Source organism: Phalacrocorax aristotelis, unplaced genomic scaffold (genome assembly GCF_949628215.1).
Source record: "Phalacrocorax aristotelis unplaced genomic scaffold, bGulAri2.1 scaffold_371, whole genome shotgun sequence".
Classification (NCBI taxonomy): Eukaryota; Metazoa; Chordata; class Aves; order Suliformes; family Phalacrocoracidae; genus Phalacrocorax; species Phalacrocorax aristotelis.
In genome coordinates this window covers 3,192-18,725 of record NW_027441138.1, presented here as the reverse complement: position 1 = coordinate 18,725, position 15,534 = coordinate 3,192, and the positions used below count along the sequence as shown (strand labels likewise).

General features: G+C 50.4%; 1 protein-coding gene across 2 annotated transcripts; it reads left to right on the top strand.

Annotated features, from left to right (window-relative positions):
• The first annotated feature begins 43 nt into the window (after nt 1-43).
• NR2F1 (nuclear receptor subfamily 2 group F member 1) lies at nt 44-10,193 on the top strand. 2 transcript variants are annotated; one of them, XM_075080149.1, is made up of 3 exons: nt 44-618; nt 1,590-2,117; nt 7,121-10,193. In XM_075080149.1, exons 1-3 carry the CDS (start codon nt 606-608, stop codon nt 7,399-7,401), a joined length of 822 nt encoding a protein of 273 aa, XP_074936250.1. In that variant the 5' UTR covers nt 44-605; the 3' UTR covers nt 7,402-10,193. The 2 variants fall into 2 exon arrangements, with proteins under 2 accessions (XP_074936250.1, XP_074936249.1); XM_075080148.1 differs by lacking the exon at nt 44-618 and adding an exon at nt 1,370-1,406.
• The last annotated feature ends 5,341 nt before the right edge of the window (nt 10,194-15,534 follow it).

The window sequence follows — 15,534 nt, the reverse complement described above, 5'->3', positions numbered from 1 at the left end:
TAGGCGTCGGGGGGGGGGGGGGGGGGGGGGGAGCAAAAATAAAAGAGGAAGGAGGAGGAAAAAAAAACCCAACAAGTTAGAATTGTGCTCGCAGTTAATTGAAAAATAACTGCCAAGTTTACAAGCAGATTGCAGAGGGAGAGGTGGGCTGGAGGGCAGCAAGGAGCGAGGTCCGGCCCGGGAGGCGAGGAGGTCTCGGTGGGGAAGGAAAGAGAAAGTTGGGAAATTGTGGCACGCCGGAAAGATGAGTGATTTGCGTGTGCGTGTGTGTGCCAGCGAGCGTGTGCGTGTCTGCGTGTGCAGGGAACGAGCCTGAGTAGCCGTATCTTTCCCTGAAGTTACCTTTGTTTACATGGCATGCGGCTGCAAACGCTGGCACTGATGGAGTAAAACACACGCACACACACACACTAAAAAAAAAAAAAAACTTTGGTCAGCTTTCGGGACTCGAGGCATGCTTACGCTCTGTGTGGAGATGGTTAATGAATCCAGTGTTTTTGCAGTTGCAAGCTTGTGCATTCACTGTGCAAGGCTGACTGCAGGCTTTTGCAGTGGCAACAGCGCACCAAAGATATTAATTACACCGTCCCCTTTTTTTTCCACGAATGTTTGGCTATTGTAAGTTCGGACCTTTCTGTTTTATTTCCCCCTTTCCCTTGATAATATTTAATCTTTCTCTTCCTTTTAGCAGGGAGAACTTTGCCGGGCGGGGGAGGGGGGGTCCTCTATGGAAAGCTTGTTCTCTGTGATAAAGTTAGCAGTGGGGAGCTGGGGGGCTGCGACCTGTTCCAGCTCGAAGGCTAACGACGCAGTGTTTTTGAAGAATACGGACGCATTTATTTTCCTGCTTTGTTTTATTTTATTTATTTTTTATTTTTTTTAATTTTTTTTTTTTTTTTTTTTTTTGAAAAGCGACACAGCAGTTCACTCGTAAATCTCAGTGCTACCAGGGCAATCGGCTGGGATCCACAACAGAGCTTGGCTATATTTTTAACAGCTGGCTGTGATTTTTAACCCCACTTTCTCACCACCCGGAGGACTTCTTTGATTTTATTCTTTTTTTTTTTTTTTTAACCTGCGGGGCTGCCTTTTGTTGCGAAAGGGGGGGCTGGGGGGGATGTGTGTGTGCGGATTTGTCTTGTTTGCTTTGCCTTTTTTTTTTTCCCCCCTGCCCCCCCCCCTTCTTCTTTCTTTTAAATCTATGTTTATTTTTGTGAAGCCTGTCTGCATTGGGGGCTGGGGGGGTGGGTTGCAGGGGGGCGCTTGGCTGCCGCTGGGCTGGGGGCTGCCTGAGCTGGGGTCGGGGCCGATACTGGGCTGGGGTCGGGGGTTGGGGGTTGGGGGGGGGGGGCGATGCAGGTCGTCTGCAGCCGCCCGGCTCCGCATGCCTCTGTCTGTCCGTGCCTGTGCGTGTGCCGGGGGCGAGGGGTGGCGGGGGGTTGAGAAGGGGGGTTGATGGTGGGTTTGGAGGGGGGGGTTGGTGGAAAGAAGCCCGGCATTGTCTCCGGCTGGCTGGCAGCGCCGCCGGGGCGATGCCTGCGAGCCTCCTGGATGCACATTTCCTCTCCTTCTCTCCTTCTTTTTGTCAGCGGTTCAGCGAGGAAGGATGCCGCCCACCCAGCCCAACCCCGGCCAGTACGCCCTGACCAACGGCGACCCCCTGAACGGGCACTGCTATCTCTCGGGATACATCTCCCTGCTGCTGCGGGCCGAGCCCTACCCCACCTCCCGCTACGGCAGCCAGTGCATGCAACCCAACAACATCATGGGCATCGAGAACATCTGCGAGCTGGCCGCCCGCCTGCTCTTCAGCGCCGTCGAGTGGGCCCGCAACATCCCCTTCTTCCCCGACCTGCAGATCACCGACCAGGTGGCCCTGCTCCGCCTCACCTGGAGCGAGCTTTTCGTCCTCAACGCTGCTCAGTGCTCCATGCCCCTCCATGTGGCACCTCTCCTGGCCGCCGCCGGCCTCCACGCCTCTCCCATGTCGGCCGACCGCGTCGTCGCCTTCATGGACCACATCCGCATCTTCCAGGAGCAGGTGGAGAAGCTGAAGGCGCTGCACGTCGATTCGGCCGAGTACAGCTGCCTGAAAGCCATCGTTCTCTTCACCTCAGGTAAGGAGGCGGCCGAGGGGTGGGGGGGAGGGGGGGGCGCCGTGCAAAATAATAAACCCCAAAACCCCACACACCCGCGCAAAAATAAGAAAAAAAATTGTTTTTTTTTTATAAAGGAAGGAGGCGGAAGGCCGAGGTAGTGACAGCGCCTGAGGGGGTACGACCCGGCCTAGGGATCGACACACACCCACTCAGTCCTACAGATGTTGGCATTTTAGCCCCCACCCCCCCAAAAAAAAAAAACCAACACCAAATTAAGCGGAGATGGTGGAAACATGCATGTTAACAATTTTTCCCTGTGATAGATGGTTCGAATTAACTAGCGGGAAAGTGCATTAGCGTCGCCTTTGAACCGCTCTGGTCGTAGCCTATAAGAATATAATACGCCTTTCTATTATTGTAACCTGCGAGGGAGAAATTTATAAACATCAAAGGCGAACGGTGCGGAGGAAATATAGGAAATGGAAGCAAGGCGAGATAAGAGGCCTGGCAGTGTCATTTTTTAATTATTATTCTAATTATCGCCACGATGGGGGCTAATTGCCACTTTTTCTGCTTGTTTGTTTTTCCTTTCCCACCCCCCTCCCCTCTCCCCTCTCCTCTTACCCCTCTTTCGTCCCAGTTTCCGCCCCCCACCCCCAACCTCCCCTTTTCCAAACCCGTCCTCCTGGTCAGCAATAACTAAACAGCTCCGATAAATCTGGCTTAAAACTAGGCCGAGGCAAAATTAAAAGCATTCCTGAACAAAGATGGCAAATCGTTCAAAGGCCTTGTTTAACAGTAAGCAGTTTATAATCCATCAATATTTGTTGCCTTCCATGCATGAAAAATAGTATTTACATTGTATTAAAATGACTCCTAAATTTGCACAATATTGTAATGTAGCAAATGTAGTATTAATATCGATTTGAACATCAGATAATTTATTTAGACAGGAGCATCTAATTTGTATGCAGGGTGGTCGGAGACGTGTACTGTGACTGCCCCCTTTTACCTCCAGTGCAAATGCAGCCTCGCAGCCTTGGAGGGAATATTTCTTTGCAAAGGATAAAGTGCAGATCTTAAAACAAATGGAAGATTTACCGAATAGCCACCCCGACATTTTAATGTATTTTATCTTAATAAGTCTTCCTGATGGAAACATGGTTTTCAAAAGTGACAAAAGAGACCTGCCGGCGTTTATCAGGCTGATTTAACTCCACAGCCTGCCTGCAGACACCCAGACTTTCGCTCCCCATGCATTTCAGGGGACTCACCAATACATAGGGACAGTTGGGGACAACCCCTCTTTTTTACCTTTATTATTATTATTACTGTTATGATGACTTTTTTTTTGCCAGGCCTGACTTTGAGAGATTCTTCCCGAGCAGGGAAGGAGGGGCGCTGGCCTCTGCCTCGGCCCTTCCACCCGCCAAAGGCCCCGGGAAGGCGATGTGCCCCCAGATGCGGACATATTTTGGGGGTGGGGGTGGGTTGTTTTACCGGTTTTCTCTCTTTCTCCTCTTACCCACGCACACACTCACACATCCCCCCTTTTCCCTTCCCCAAACGATCGACCTTGGCTAGAAACGCGGTTAGTGGCTTTAGAGGAGACTTTCATTTACATATATTAGGAACAAATGTTAATAACCGGAGGTCTGTGAGGGGAGAAGCCCCTTCCCACGGTGGAGGGGAGAGTGAATGGGGTTGAGGAAGGGAACAATAATATTATTTTGGAGCGGGATCGCACGGGCCATCTCAGAAAATGGAAATACAGCTGTCAGGAGTAATCTACCCCTTACCCCCATCCACACATTTCCACTTTTTACTAAACTTGTTTTGATTGCTTAGCCAGAGGGGAATTCGTGGGAAGCCTTTCTCAAAGTCATCCAACTTTTAAACAAACTTTGACTGATGGAAAAGACATTTTTTTTTTTTAAGGCGTATTGTCCCAAGCCCTTCGCTAAGGACTGAGTATTTAAAGCTGGCATGGGTTTCTCCTGTTGTGGTTTTCACATTCGGGCTCTGGATAGCGTGTATTTAATCCGTAAAATTCTGGACACCGTCCAACGACTGGGTCGTGACCCAAAACCTGCTCCTTTCTTGCCTCCTTTCCCCCTCCCCTCCTTTTTCTTCCTCCCCCCCCCCCCCCCCCCCCAAACTTTAGAGTTATTAATTCCTGCATCTACCTTTTCCTCATCATAAATAAAGGTTTCCAGGAAGGGACTGAGCCAGATAACATAAATCCAATAAATCTATCTGCAGCGCAATGAGAACTTTGATTTCTAGTTAGATGCCAGCTGATTACATCTATATTTTCTGAACACTAAACTCTTCTGAACGCGTAACATGAAATACATTCCCACCACTACAAAGGGGAAGGCTGGAGTGTGCTGAACAGTAATGGTTATTTATTTACATAATTTCTTTTCCATAGACTGCAGGAAGAAATATAGAGCTTTCCCGTATTGACACACTGCCATATTAAAAATAAAATAAAATAAAATAAAAAAGAAGTGAGGCATGCACAGGATTTTCACATTAGCCCACTTTCGGAGAGGGAATAATAATTCACCTCCGGTAAACAGGGATTGCATTATTTCCCCCACGGATTGCACCTCTCTGGACGCCATAATCTAACCGAACTGCGCACCCCTTAATTACGATTGTTTTTAATCCCGATCTGAGGGGAGAGTTAAGCCTTTTCGCCGCCACCTTGAAGGATGAGGGATAAAACCCGCGTAAAGGCAAATGCCGGACTACTGGCAATAATTAAAGCTCAGTAGATATTATCGGCATGAGAAAACCCTGGGTGTTTGGAGGTCTAAGGCAAAACCCAAAGCGTATTTTTTCCAACCCTGTCCGCCCCTCCCCAGGCTGCCGCCCTTCTAGCGAGCAACTTCCCCATCCACATTGTCCAGTGACCTGCGGTTAGAGGGGCACTTGTCGTAAATACCCGATAAATATTTTACTAACCTTAAGGGTATGACATATGGGGCATAAAGGGGGCGGGGGGGGGAAGCCCTGCTAGGGTGTCAGTAAGACCCTTTCATATTGCATTGTTTGGAAGTTGAATAGGATCCTAATGCATAATGGGCAGATAATGCATGTAAAATAGCAAGATATATGTAAATATGGAGTGTGATTTGTGGCAATCAACATATGAACAGGCTTGTGTTTTTGATATATATTGCAAACAAGAACAGGCCCGAGCTTTTGATAGATATATATGTTGCAACCTGGTGCGTTTGATGTTGCAAAATATCATTGCATTAAAGGTACAGTATGGATTAGCGGGGCAGCCCTGGCTTAGATAATTGTATATCTGAGGGATGCCAAGTCCGCAGCTCAGGTCAAAGGTTCTCCCCTTCAGAAGTTCCTGAATTATGGCTTGTTTTATTTGTATTTTTGCTCGAGGCCATAGTGTTGTAGATGAAGGTGTTCAGAAATCTTTGTAAAGCCAGTTCTTGATACGGGAGGACTTAAACTTCAAAAATGCACTTGCGACGAATTTTTTATTTTTTTTTTATTTTTTTTTTTTTTTTTTTGTAGGGGTGGGGCGGCGGGGGGCTTTGACTAGTTTGTTGTGTCTTTTCAGGGTCACAGTTCTACACGCATAATTTTATAATGTCCTTTTCGGGGGGCATTAACACGCATTAATTCATATAGCAATCTATATATTAGCAAAGTCTGGCTTTGATCTATGTTAAACCACACTGCCAGCTGTCTGCCTCCCTCTGATCCTGACGTGTTTTGTGTTGGGTTTTGGGTGTTTGTGTTTTTTTTTAATATTTATTATTGATCTCAGAAACAATGTGGATGGTTTTAACCATCCGGCCGTGCCCACCGCTTTTCCACGACTGCCGTTTCCTGCGCAAGTCCCTCAACAAGCAGCCGGTGCACGATTACCCTCTGTTTTGGGTTATGTGCTCACAGAGAGAGGGGTGCGCGTGTGTTTGAGCGTGCCTGTGTGTGTACAAACGCACAGATGCATCCCTACCCCGATGCACATACGCTATACGCGCATAGGTGCAAATCCAGGGGTGCGGAGGGTTCCACTCTGGGATTAATGTGCATTTCCCCAGGTCGCACCGTTCTGCAAGGTGCCAGGGGGACGTTTCTGCCCGTATATGTGCCACATATAGGGAGGGAGTCTCTCAGGCCACATTTAGGCAAGGCTCACCGCTACAGCCGTCCCTAGCTAGCTTTGTGTCTGAGAGCTGCAAGGCGCCGGCTTAGCGCAAGCTCGGACTAACCGGGGTCGTTTTTCCACCGGATTTATCGCGCAAGCCGCAAAGACGTGGCCGGTTTGCCATCGCTGGCGGCGGGGCAGGGACAGAGGGGACACCCCCCCACACCCCGCTCCTTTCTCCCCGGCATCCCCCGGCCGGCTCCCTGCCCGCCGCTGCGGGTCCCAGCCCCTGCCTCCCCGCGATGCGCAGCCATGTCAACAAACTCCCTCTGTCTCCCTCTGCCTGTGCGCGCCTCTGCTTTTTACCTTTTTTTATTAATTATTATTTTCCCCAATAGCCCCTTTTCCCCCCTCTCCCCCCCCCCCCCCGCCCCGGTATTGTTTAAGGGGGGGGCTGGTCCCGGTTTCCTGCATGCCGGCGAGGACCGCGCGGAGTGGCCGGGGAGGGGAGGGGGGGTGTCAGGGAGGAGGGGTGCGATGGGGACTCGCGGCGGGGGTTGGGGTGTGTAAGTGTGGTGTGTGGGCACCCCACGGCATCCCCCGTGGAAACACCCAGAGGGCACGGAGAGACCGCGTTATTTATTCGGCGGCGGTGCGGAATGGGGGGGGGTAGTTTGGGGGAGGGCGGGTTGCGCCTTTGGGGGTGCCCCCCCACGCTGGCGGCGCTTCCCCGTGCGCTTCCCCGCCACTAACCATCTCCCCCCCCTTCCTCCTCCTCTTCCCCCCCCCCTCCTTCCTCCACCTCTCCCCCTCCTCCTCCTCCTCTCCCCCCCCCCTCCACCCCCCGCCGCCGTTCCGCGGCTGCCTCCGCGGGCGCGGTGCGGCGGGGCAGACGCCTGCGGCCTGTCGGATGCTGCTCACATCGAGAGCCTGCAAGAGAAGTCCCAGTGCGCGCTGGAGGAGTACGTGCGGAGCCAGTACCCCAACCAGCCCAGCCGCTTCGGGAAGCTGCTGCTGCGGCTGCCCTCCCTGCGCACCGTCTCCTCCTCCGTCATCGAGCAGCTCTTCTTCGTCCGCTTGGTAGGTAAAACCCCCATCGAAACCCTCATCAGGGATATGCTACTGTCGGGGAGCAGCTTCAACTGGCCTTACATGTCCATCCAGTGCTCCTAGAGCCCGGCCCGCACCCCCGGCAGAGACGCGGCTGAGCGGCGGAGGCGGGAGCGATCGCACCGAGGGGCATTCGGGGTGCAGGGGGGGCCCGGGAGGCGGACACTGAACAAAAGAAAGGGCCGAGTAGGAGCAGAGGTGTGGCCGTGGTGTGGGGAGAAGGACGGACCTCGCGTCCGTGGAGGTTGTGGTGTTTCGCTTTTTTATTTTGGTTTTTTTTTTTTTGGAGTTTTTTTTTTCCCGGAAAGGAGGAAAAAAATAATATTAAAAAAAGAGGCAAAAAGGAAAAAAAAAAAAAAAAAAGAAAAAAACACAAAAAAATATGAGTATTGAGGGGATATTAATCAAACCTGAAGGGGATACTGGATCTTCCAGGATTTATTGTGGACTGTTGTTGATATATGCTGTACAGTAACAAACAAAAACAACGCGTTGAAACTGAACTGAACCTTGTGTAGAATGAAAATCAACCGAGCAAACAAACAAAAACAAACAAACAAACAAAAAATCCACACGCAAACACTTACCACAAGCATTGTTACTCATTTTGTAAAATATTAGTCTTTATTTTCATCTTTTGTAAAACTTAAAACATCGTATGCGCATAAAGAAAAGAAAAAAAAAGAAACAAGAATTAGGGGAAAATAACATTTTCCAAATAATTATAAAAAGAATTGTCCTGTGTCTATGTATCTATATCTGTTTTGTATTTTTTTCTGGTTCCAAACCAGGTTTCCTGTGATTCTATACTAATAATTTTTGATATAACCCTTTGCTTCTTATAATGAGTGCGATATATGTTGTCGAAGCTGTTCTTCAAGAATTAAAATTGAAGTGAGAATTTAAACAAAAATAAAAGAATTTAGCAAAAAAAATCAACTTATCACCCCACAACCCATGAGTCTTGTTGCTTGAAACATGCCAACAGTTCACAAAAAAAAAAAAAAATCAATAAAAACCAACAACAACAAACCAACCCAAACAAACAAACCAACAACAACAAAAATCTCCCTGGATTTTTAACTCCTGAACTGGTGTTTAAAAGGGAGAACTTAAAAAATACTCGTGTGGGGTAACCAAGTCATGTGAAACACGTGATGTTCCAAAGCGGACTTGACTGTCTAAGTCTAGGGCTGAGCTGTCGAGGCCTAGGAAGATGGAGCAGGAGGCGTGACGCCATGCCGTCGATAACCTTGCCTCTGCTGGGACTGCAAGGCAAACCCTTCACCAAGGCCCACGGGCCCATCACTCTGGCCTACCCTCTTTGGAAAGACCTTTTCCCATCAGCTGGAGTTCCTCCTGAGTTCACACCTTGCTGCTTGCTCGCAGACACCGTGGTCATGGATTGAAGTCACCGTATGCCCCGCATCGCTGCGCCTGCAGTGGGAGGCATACTGTAGCCATGGCTTCTGCTGGCTGCAGGCACGGTGGCTTTCTGCTTTTGGGGGCTTGGGGTGGGGTTTGGGTGGGTTGGGTTTTTTTTTTGCTTCTTTTCTCTTCTTTTCCACCCCAAGGACTCGCCAACCCTGGTATGCGCTCTGGCTTGCATGCCTTGCGCTCGCTGTCAGCCGAAACATCCCCTCTCCCTCTTTCTTCTGGCTCCAGTCGCTGTGCGTGGAGGGAGGATATTCCCAGCCTATTAATATAGAAATCCAACTGGATGCTTGCTCGTTGGGTGGCGAGACAGGGCGTTTTGTGAGCGCTCGTGTGCCACAGCCATGCACAAAACATGGGCCCGTGGCCCCCCACACCATGGCCGCCCACCCCAGGGGCCCAAGCTCAGTGCCGAAAGGCCCGCTTCGTTTCGTCTCGTCTTTTTTTGCAAAGAAAATTAAAAATCGTTTCTGTAATGGAGCTCCTTTGAAGGTAAAGGCTTCACAATGCTTCTAGCTGGTGGTGCAGATCTCTGTAACAGCTTTCAGTGCATTAATGTTTTATAGGATCTGAGACGGAGCTGTAAGAACACATACTACCAAGGGAGCTCTTTCTTAACATATTAATAAAGCTGGATCTTTAAAAATAACATTCCCCCCCTCATGCAGACACCTCCTGTGCCCTCCAAACAAGCCCGGATGAGGCAGGCTTTTCAGTTTGTGGAGTCATGGGCAATGTTTTCCTTTTAATTTGCTGTCCTCCATACTCTCCTTCTCTCCCTTGCTCTCTCTCTTTTTTTTTTTTTTTTTTTTTTTTTTTTTTTTGCATTAACAAGATCCTTCAATCCAACCCGCTTGGGGTTTTTAATATTCTAGGCGCAGCAGATCCAAGGCGAGAGCAGCTCTATACAGTAGGCACTTATAGCTGGATAATCAACATTGCGGGCAGATCCTCTACGGGGGTAGAGCCCATTTTGGGATGGAGAAGCGGCCTGTATTCACAGGTGCAGGACACACACACACACACGCGGGTGATTTCAGACCTGGGCACACAAGGGTGGGAATTAGACAGACAGACAGACACCCTCCCTTTTCTCACTCGTGTGGATGCTGCGTAGGCGACAGCTTTGTTCCTCACCCTGGTCGCCTTCCCTGGGCAGAGGGGGACAAGCAGCCCCTCTGGCCTGGCAGCGGGGAGTGAGCGGGGATGCTCAGCCCTGGGAGATGCTGAGAGCAGCTCTTCAGCATTGCTTTTTGGTGGGATGGGTGACTGAGGACCCAGGCGGGTTAGCAGTTAAAAACAGGAACAAACAAAACCCGCAAAAACAACAACAACAAAACACACACACACACAAACAAAATAGAAAAGAACAAACAACAACAAAAATAAACCAAACAACTGGGGATATCGGAAGAGAAAGACAGGTCTCGGTTTCTTCCAATGAGATGTAAATATATTCATTACAGTGTTATCCCACTGACGAAAACAGATAAACTTTTTCGTAGGTCAGAAACGTATTTTTCAATTAATTTTCATATTTATGAATAATAATAATCCACCGATTGCCAAGAAACTTGCAGGTGTAGAGGAGGTGTACGAGATGCACTTATTTCCATGTATGTGCCTAGAAAGAAGTGTTTCAATCCCTTATTAAACTTTGCTTATAAGACAGCATGGTGTTCTGAAGTGTTAACTACCCAGTCTGCGTTGTGTCGGTGGATGTTTTCCTTTGCCACGCTCCAGCCTCTCGGGCATTCATACAGCGGCTAAAAATATTGTATGATCGCGTCACCAAGCACTATTTGCTGGGGGGGGGGGGGGGGGAAAGGAAAGAAAAGAAAAAAAATTATATGTGAATGTGGAGAGGGGCCGGGGTCCCTCTGCAAGTTTCTGCTGGCTTGTTCGTAACCCACAATATACTGCTTTAAAACCAGCTCCAGATACATTTCTCCTGCCTTGTTGTCGCCGGGGGGCCTGGGCGCTGCCCCCGGGGGCTCCGCGGCCCCCTCCAAATCTCCTCACAGGGTGTGGGGGATGGTTCCGCAGGACATATTCTGCCCCCCCCCCAATCCCTGCATCCCTGCCTGCTGCGCAGGGCTCTGCGGCCCCTCCGTGCTCACCGGCCGCTGCGGCAGCGCTTCAAGGGGGTGGGAAGCGGGGAGGGGGGGATTTTAGGGAGGGTGGGATGGGTAGGCGACCCTCCCAGCCCAGCCCCGAGTGGCGGACCCACAGATACAACGGGCCCCCACCTTTTAGCTCCTCGCTAACTAGCTTGCCTCCTCCCACCGCCCAATTAGGCCTTTTTTAATATATATATTAAATCGAATAAATATTTGGAAATGCTGATAAGTGGTAGTTGGACCCGATCTGAGGCCGGGGGTTGGTGTTCCTGTAGCAGCAGGGGCAACGCTGGGGCGGGGGTCGCGACTCACACCTCCACCCCCCACACCCCGCACCTCCTCCAGCTGCCCGGGGAGGGGAAGGGGCTGCTTGACACCTCCCCCCCTCACGGGGGGTACCGTTTGGGCATCTCGACCCCCATTCACCCCCTTCACCCGCAGGGGAGAAGGCGATGACCCCAATCCCGGGGGGGTGGGGTGGGGTAAAAGGTAACCCCGACTTTCCCCGGACCCCTCCAAATTAAGGTGGAATTGGAGAGCGTGGGGATGGGACTCCACCACGAGTGGCTTCTCTCACCACCACCACTAAAAGCGGTGGGTGCAGGCGCAAAAGGCTCTTTCCCTGAGAGGTTCGGGCGGGGTCTCGCGTGGAAAGCTCTGTCTCGGGGTCACTGCAAGCGGCAGTAGGAGTAATGCAAGAAAAAGTGAGTTCTGCGTTGCCTCACGCCCAGGAAACAGTTTTGCTCCCCACGAGAAGAGGTAAATGTATTTTTTCCGACAAGAAAGGGCTTAATAGACACTCCGTCTTTTTAATTTTTTTTTTTAATACAATTTTCTTTTTTAATTAGCTGTGGGTATGGCAGCCAGGCACCCCCTTCCCAACCGAGAGCAGATGTGACCCGCTGCCGAGGGATGCGCAGGCAGGGGCTGGCAGGGGCGGTGGCCCCTGCTGGCCTGGACGGACCCTCCGACAGACGGACAGACGGACGGAGGGTGGCGGGGGTGGGGTGGGGGGGCTCAGGGCTTGCTGCTGCCGCCCCACCAGCAGCCTCCAGCCGCGCAGCCTTTCACAGGCAACCTCCGCGAACGCGTGTGCACGGCTATTACGGACACTGTCGACATGCTTCCTCCGGTTTCATGGGGCATTTCGACTATTCAAAGGGTTAGTTTTTAAGTCTTCAAATAGCGAGTTTGGTTTTCTTTTCCCCTTTTATTTTATTTGGTTTTCTTTTCCCCTTTTATTTTATTTGGGGTTTTTTTTCCCCACCCCCCAGACCCGTATCTTTATCCTGTCTGCTCTCTGCTGCACCGGGAGAGGCACGAATCGCCCCCCCCCCCCGCCCTTCCCCACTTTCCTTCCCATTTCTTGCCATCTCGGAGCTAATTTCAGAAACGGCGTGACCTCCACGAAACGTGTCTATACATTTCTTCTAAAAGGCTCCCTTTCTAATTGGCTTCACAGTCACTGACTTTGACGTGAGTTCCTTTTTTTTTTTTTGTAGACACCCTCCCCTTCTCAGTCCCCCTTCTCAGTCCCCAGTGGGTCAGAACGGCTGAGGATGGGTGTCCTGCAGTGATTCCGGAGCGCAGCTAGAATGACAAATAAATACATTTCAAAAGCCACAACTCTCGGTTGCTGTGGGCAGACCCTTCGTCCGACTTGCCCGGCTAACTTGCAGACCTGCTGGGTTTCCCGGCACTGGTGACGTGGGGGATCCCTCCTACGAGAAGGCGTTTTCGAGGGGAAAATAATATTAAAAAAAAAAAAAAAAAAAAAGAGGAGGAGGGAAGAGGGAAGGGAAAGGAAAAGGGTAAAAGGGAAGAAAAAAAAAAAAGGAAGGAAAAAACCAGAGGCGCAAGGAGGAGGTGAGCGAGGGGGGAGATCCGAGAGCACAAGTGGAAACTAATAAAACTCTTGTTAAAGTGCTTGCTCAGGATCCATGGCGTCACCAGGTCTTTTACTTAGGAAGCCAAAGAGTTTTATTCCTAAATGAGCTAAAGAGCCATTTACCTCTGTCGTGTTCTATTCATCAAGCCACAAGTCGAGAGTCCCTAACATGAAACTATTTGTTTGCTTACACAACCAGCTGGGTGCAATTTCACGTCTGAGATATCTATCTGAAAGCGCCTCTCATTTATTATCCTTACTTGTCAGCGAATCCATTTTCCAACTTTTTTTTTTTTTCACTCCCCCCCCCCCCTTCTTCATTCATTGAAGGCTCTGGGTTTAAATGCTCCCTTAAATATTTCAGCAGCTACCCCTTCTCCCCCTCCGATCAACTTCAGCTCAAAATAGCCGGAATAAGGCTGAAACTGCAGAGGTGGGGAAGGCGACCACTGCCCAAGGTGACTGACTCCCTTATCCAGCTGCTGCCCCTCTCTCCTGCCCTCTCCCTTTCTCCCAAGGCCCGTCAGATAGTCATCTGGGGGAATTCCCCCCCCTCCCCCGCCGCCCCTTTCTTTTTTAAGTGAAGGCATCCCTGCTGGGCATTCTCCCGTGGCTGCAAGGCACAAGGTGCAGCCACCTCAAAAAACAAAATTACATTATCCAGCTGTGGGGAAGGGTCGTGGACCCCCGGCCCTGCCTCTTTAGGGGCCGTAGGGAGGGTGGGGGGCCCAGGTTGCCCTCGCCGGCCCGGTTTTGCGGGTCACTGGGGTGCAGGGCTTGTGTGCAGGGGGTAGTGGTGTTCGGGTGAAGGCTTGGGGAGGGATATCAGGATCTCTTCTCCCACCCCCACGTGGCTTCCACTAGAAATACAAAGACACGACGTGAAACGGGCCCGACCGGGTTATAAACGTAATTGCGAGGAAAAAAAACAATTAACAAAAGGGACAGTGGGAAATTGTATCTCCCCTCCCTTCCCTTACCCCCAATTTTGAAAAATCAGGATAATGTGAGTAGTGTTTCAAAGCAGGACCGTCTGGCTGACAAGAGACTCACTGTTAGTAATCTCAATGATGGCTGTATAATAGTGTATATACATCTCCTTGTCTGCAGAACCCTCCATCAAGCTTAAAGCAATGGATCAAATCCAAAACTACAGGGTATAAAATATCCCCAGTTGTTAAAAAAAAAATTAAAAAAAAAAAGGGAGGGGGGGAAGGGAAAGGGAAGAAAGGATGGGGAAGGGCGGGGAGGTGGGGGGAGCTCCTTGAAGGAGAAGCGGACTGGTGGCTGTGAGCTATCCTATTGTGTTGATTTAGGAAGGCGTTTTGCTGCATATAACGCTTAAGGCTGGTCCTACCATTGCTCGGCCAAATAAATAATGCACTGGCCAAAGCGCTGGGGTCACGATCGATCCCTGCGAGGAGTGAGATGCGTGTGTATGTGTTCGAGACACGCGTGTGTGTGTGTGTGTGTGTGCCAGGAGGCAGCCCAGGCTGCATCCCGCTCGGCAGGGCTGATTAGCATTCCCCGGCAGCCCGTGGACCCGCACTGACAACTAACAGAGATATCCAGCTCACCGCTAGGCCTTCTCCTTTTGTCTGCAAACACCCGCCAGCAGCCCGGACCCCCCGCTCCTCACCCCTGCCCGCACCCCTGGCCGCCGTTCCCCCACGCACCTCCCCGCCGGCTTACTTCTGTTTTTTGAAATATATATATACACACATGCATTTCCCCCCCCATCCCCTTTTTTTCGTGGGAGTGGGGAGCGCTGCCCAAGGGCCGAGAACCCCAAGGCCCCTCAGGGCTCACAGCAAGCCAGGGCTGCCCTTTTTCACCTTTTTTTTTTTTTTTTTTTTCTTCACTTTTCCAGGGACACGACTTGCGCTGCGGGACCGGGTGTGCAGTGGCTCCCTTCAGCGGACATGCGAGACGCCCCTGTTTTCTCTTCTTTTGCTTTTCCACCCACCCAGGGTAATTTTTTTTTGTTTTGGGTTTGTTTTTTTTTTTTTTTTTGCGGGAGGTGTGATATCCTTTGAAGCGCTCAACCTGCTCCACGCAAGCAGCCGGTAAAGAAGGAGTTGGGGCTTAAATCCACAGGCCGGAAAAGTGCTTTAAACTCTCACTTTTTGAGCCAAACGGCATTTCTGAGCCACACAAACTTCCAGCAAAGTAGCTGCGGCTCCCTGAAGTGACAAATAAAACTAGTCAGGTACTTTTTTTTTTTCTTTCCCCAGAGAGCCATACAAATTGCTCCATGTTGACAGATGTTTGTCACTTAGTAACTTCTTTCCAAGTTTTTTCTTCTCCCCCCCTCCCCTCCTCTAAGCCTTCTTCCGAGCTTGCTTTGTTGTTTTAAAATATGCATGTCTCTCAGGAATGCAAGTCACGAGTCCAAACTTCGTGTCCAACCTCCCACAAGAAATGATCCTTTTATAGGGAACCCGATATGTCTCAATCTGCACTTCACTCAAAGCCTCTGGATATAGGGCACTGGTCCCTACGCAAAAATAACTCCGCTGAAACGCCTTTCCACCTAAAAGATCCCCACGAATAACTCCCGGGGAAGAAATATAGCTCCCATAATTAAAGGCGGCAGCGGTCAGAGGGGAATGCAGTCTGGAGGGGGGGGAAATGAAAAAAGAAGGTGGGGAAAAAAAAAAAAAAGCAGAGAGCGAGAGTTTTTATTTCTGTGCTGGTTGCACTGGGCCGTCATTAGCAGCAGGTTTATCAAGACGAGCCTCTGTGGCAGCTGCG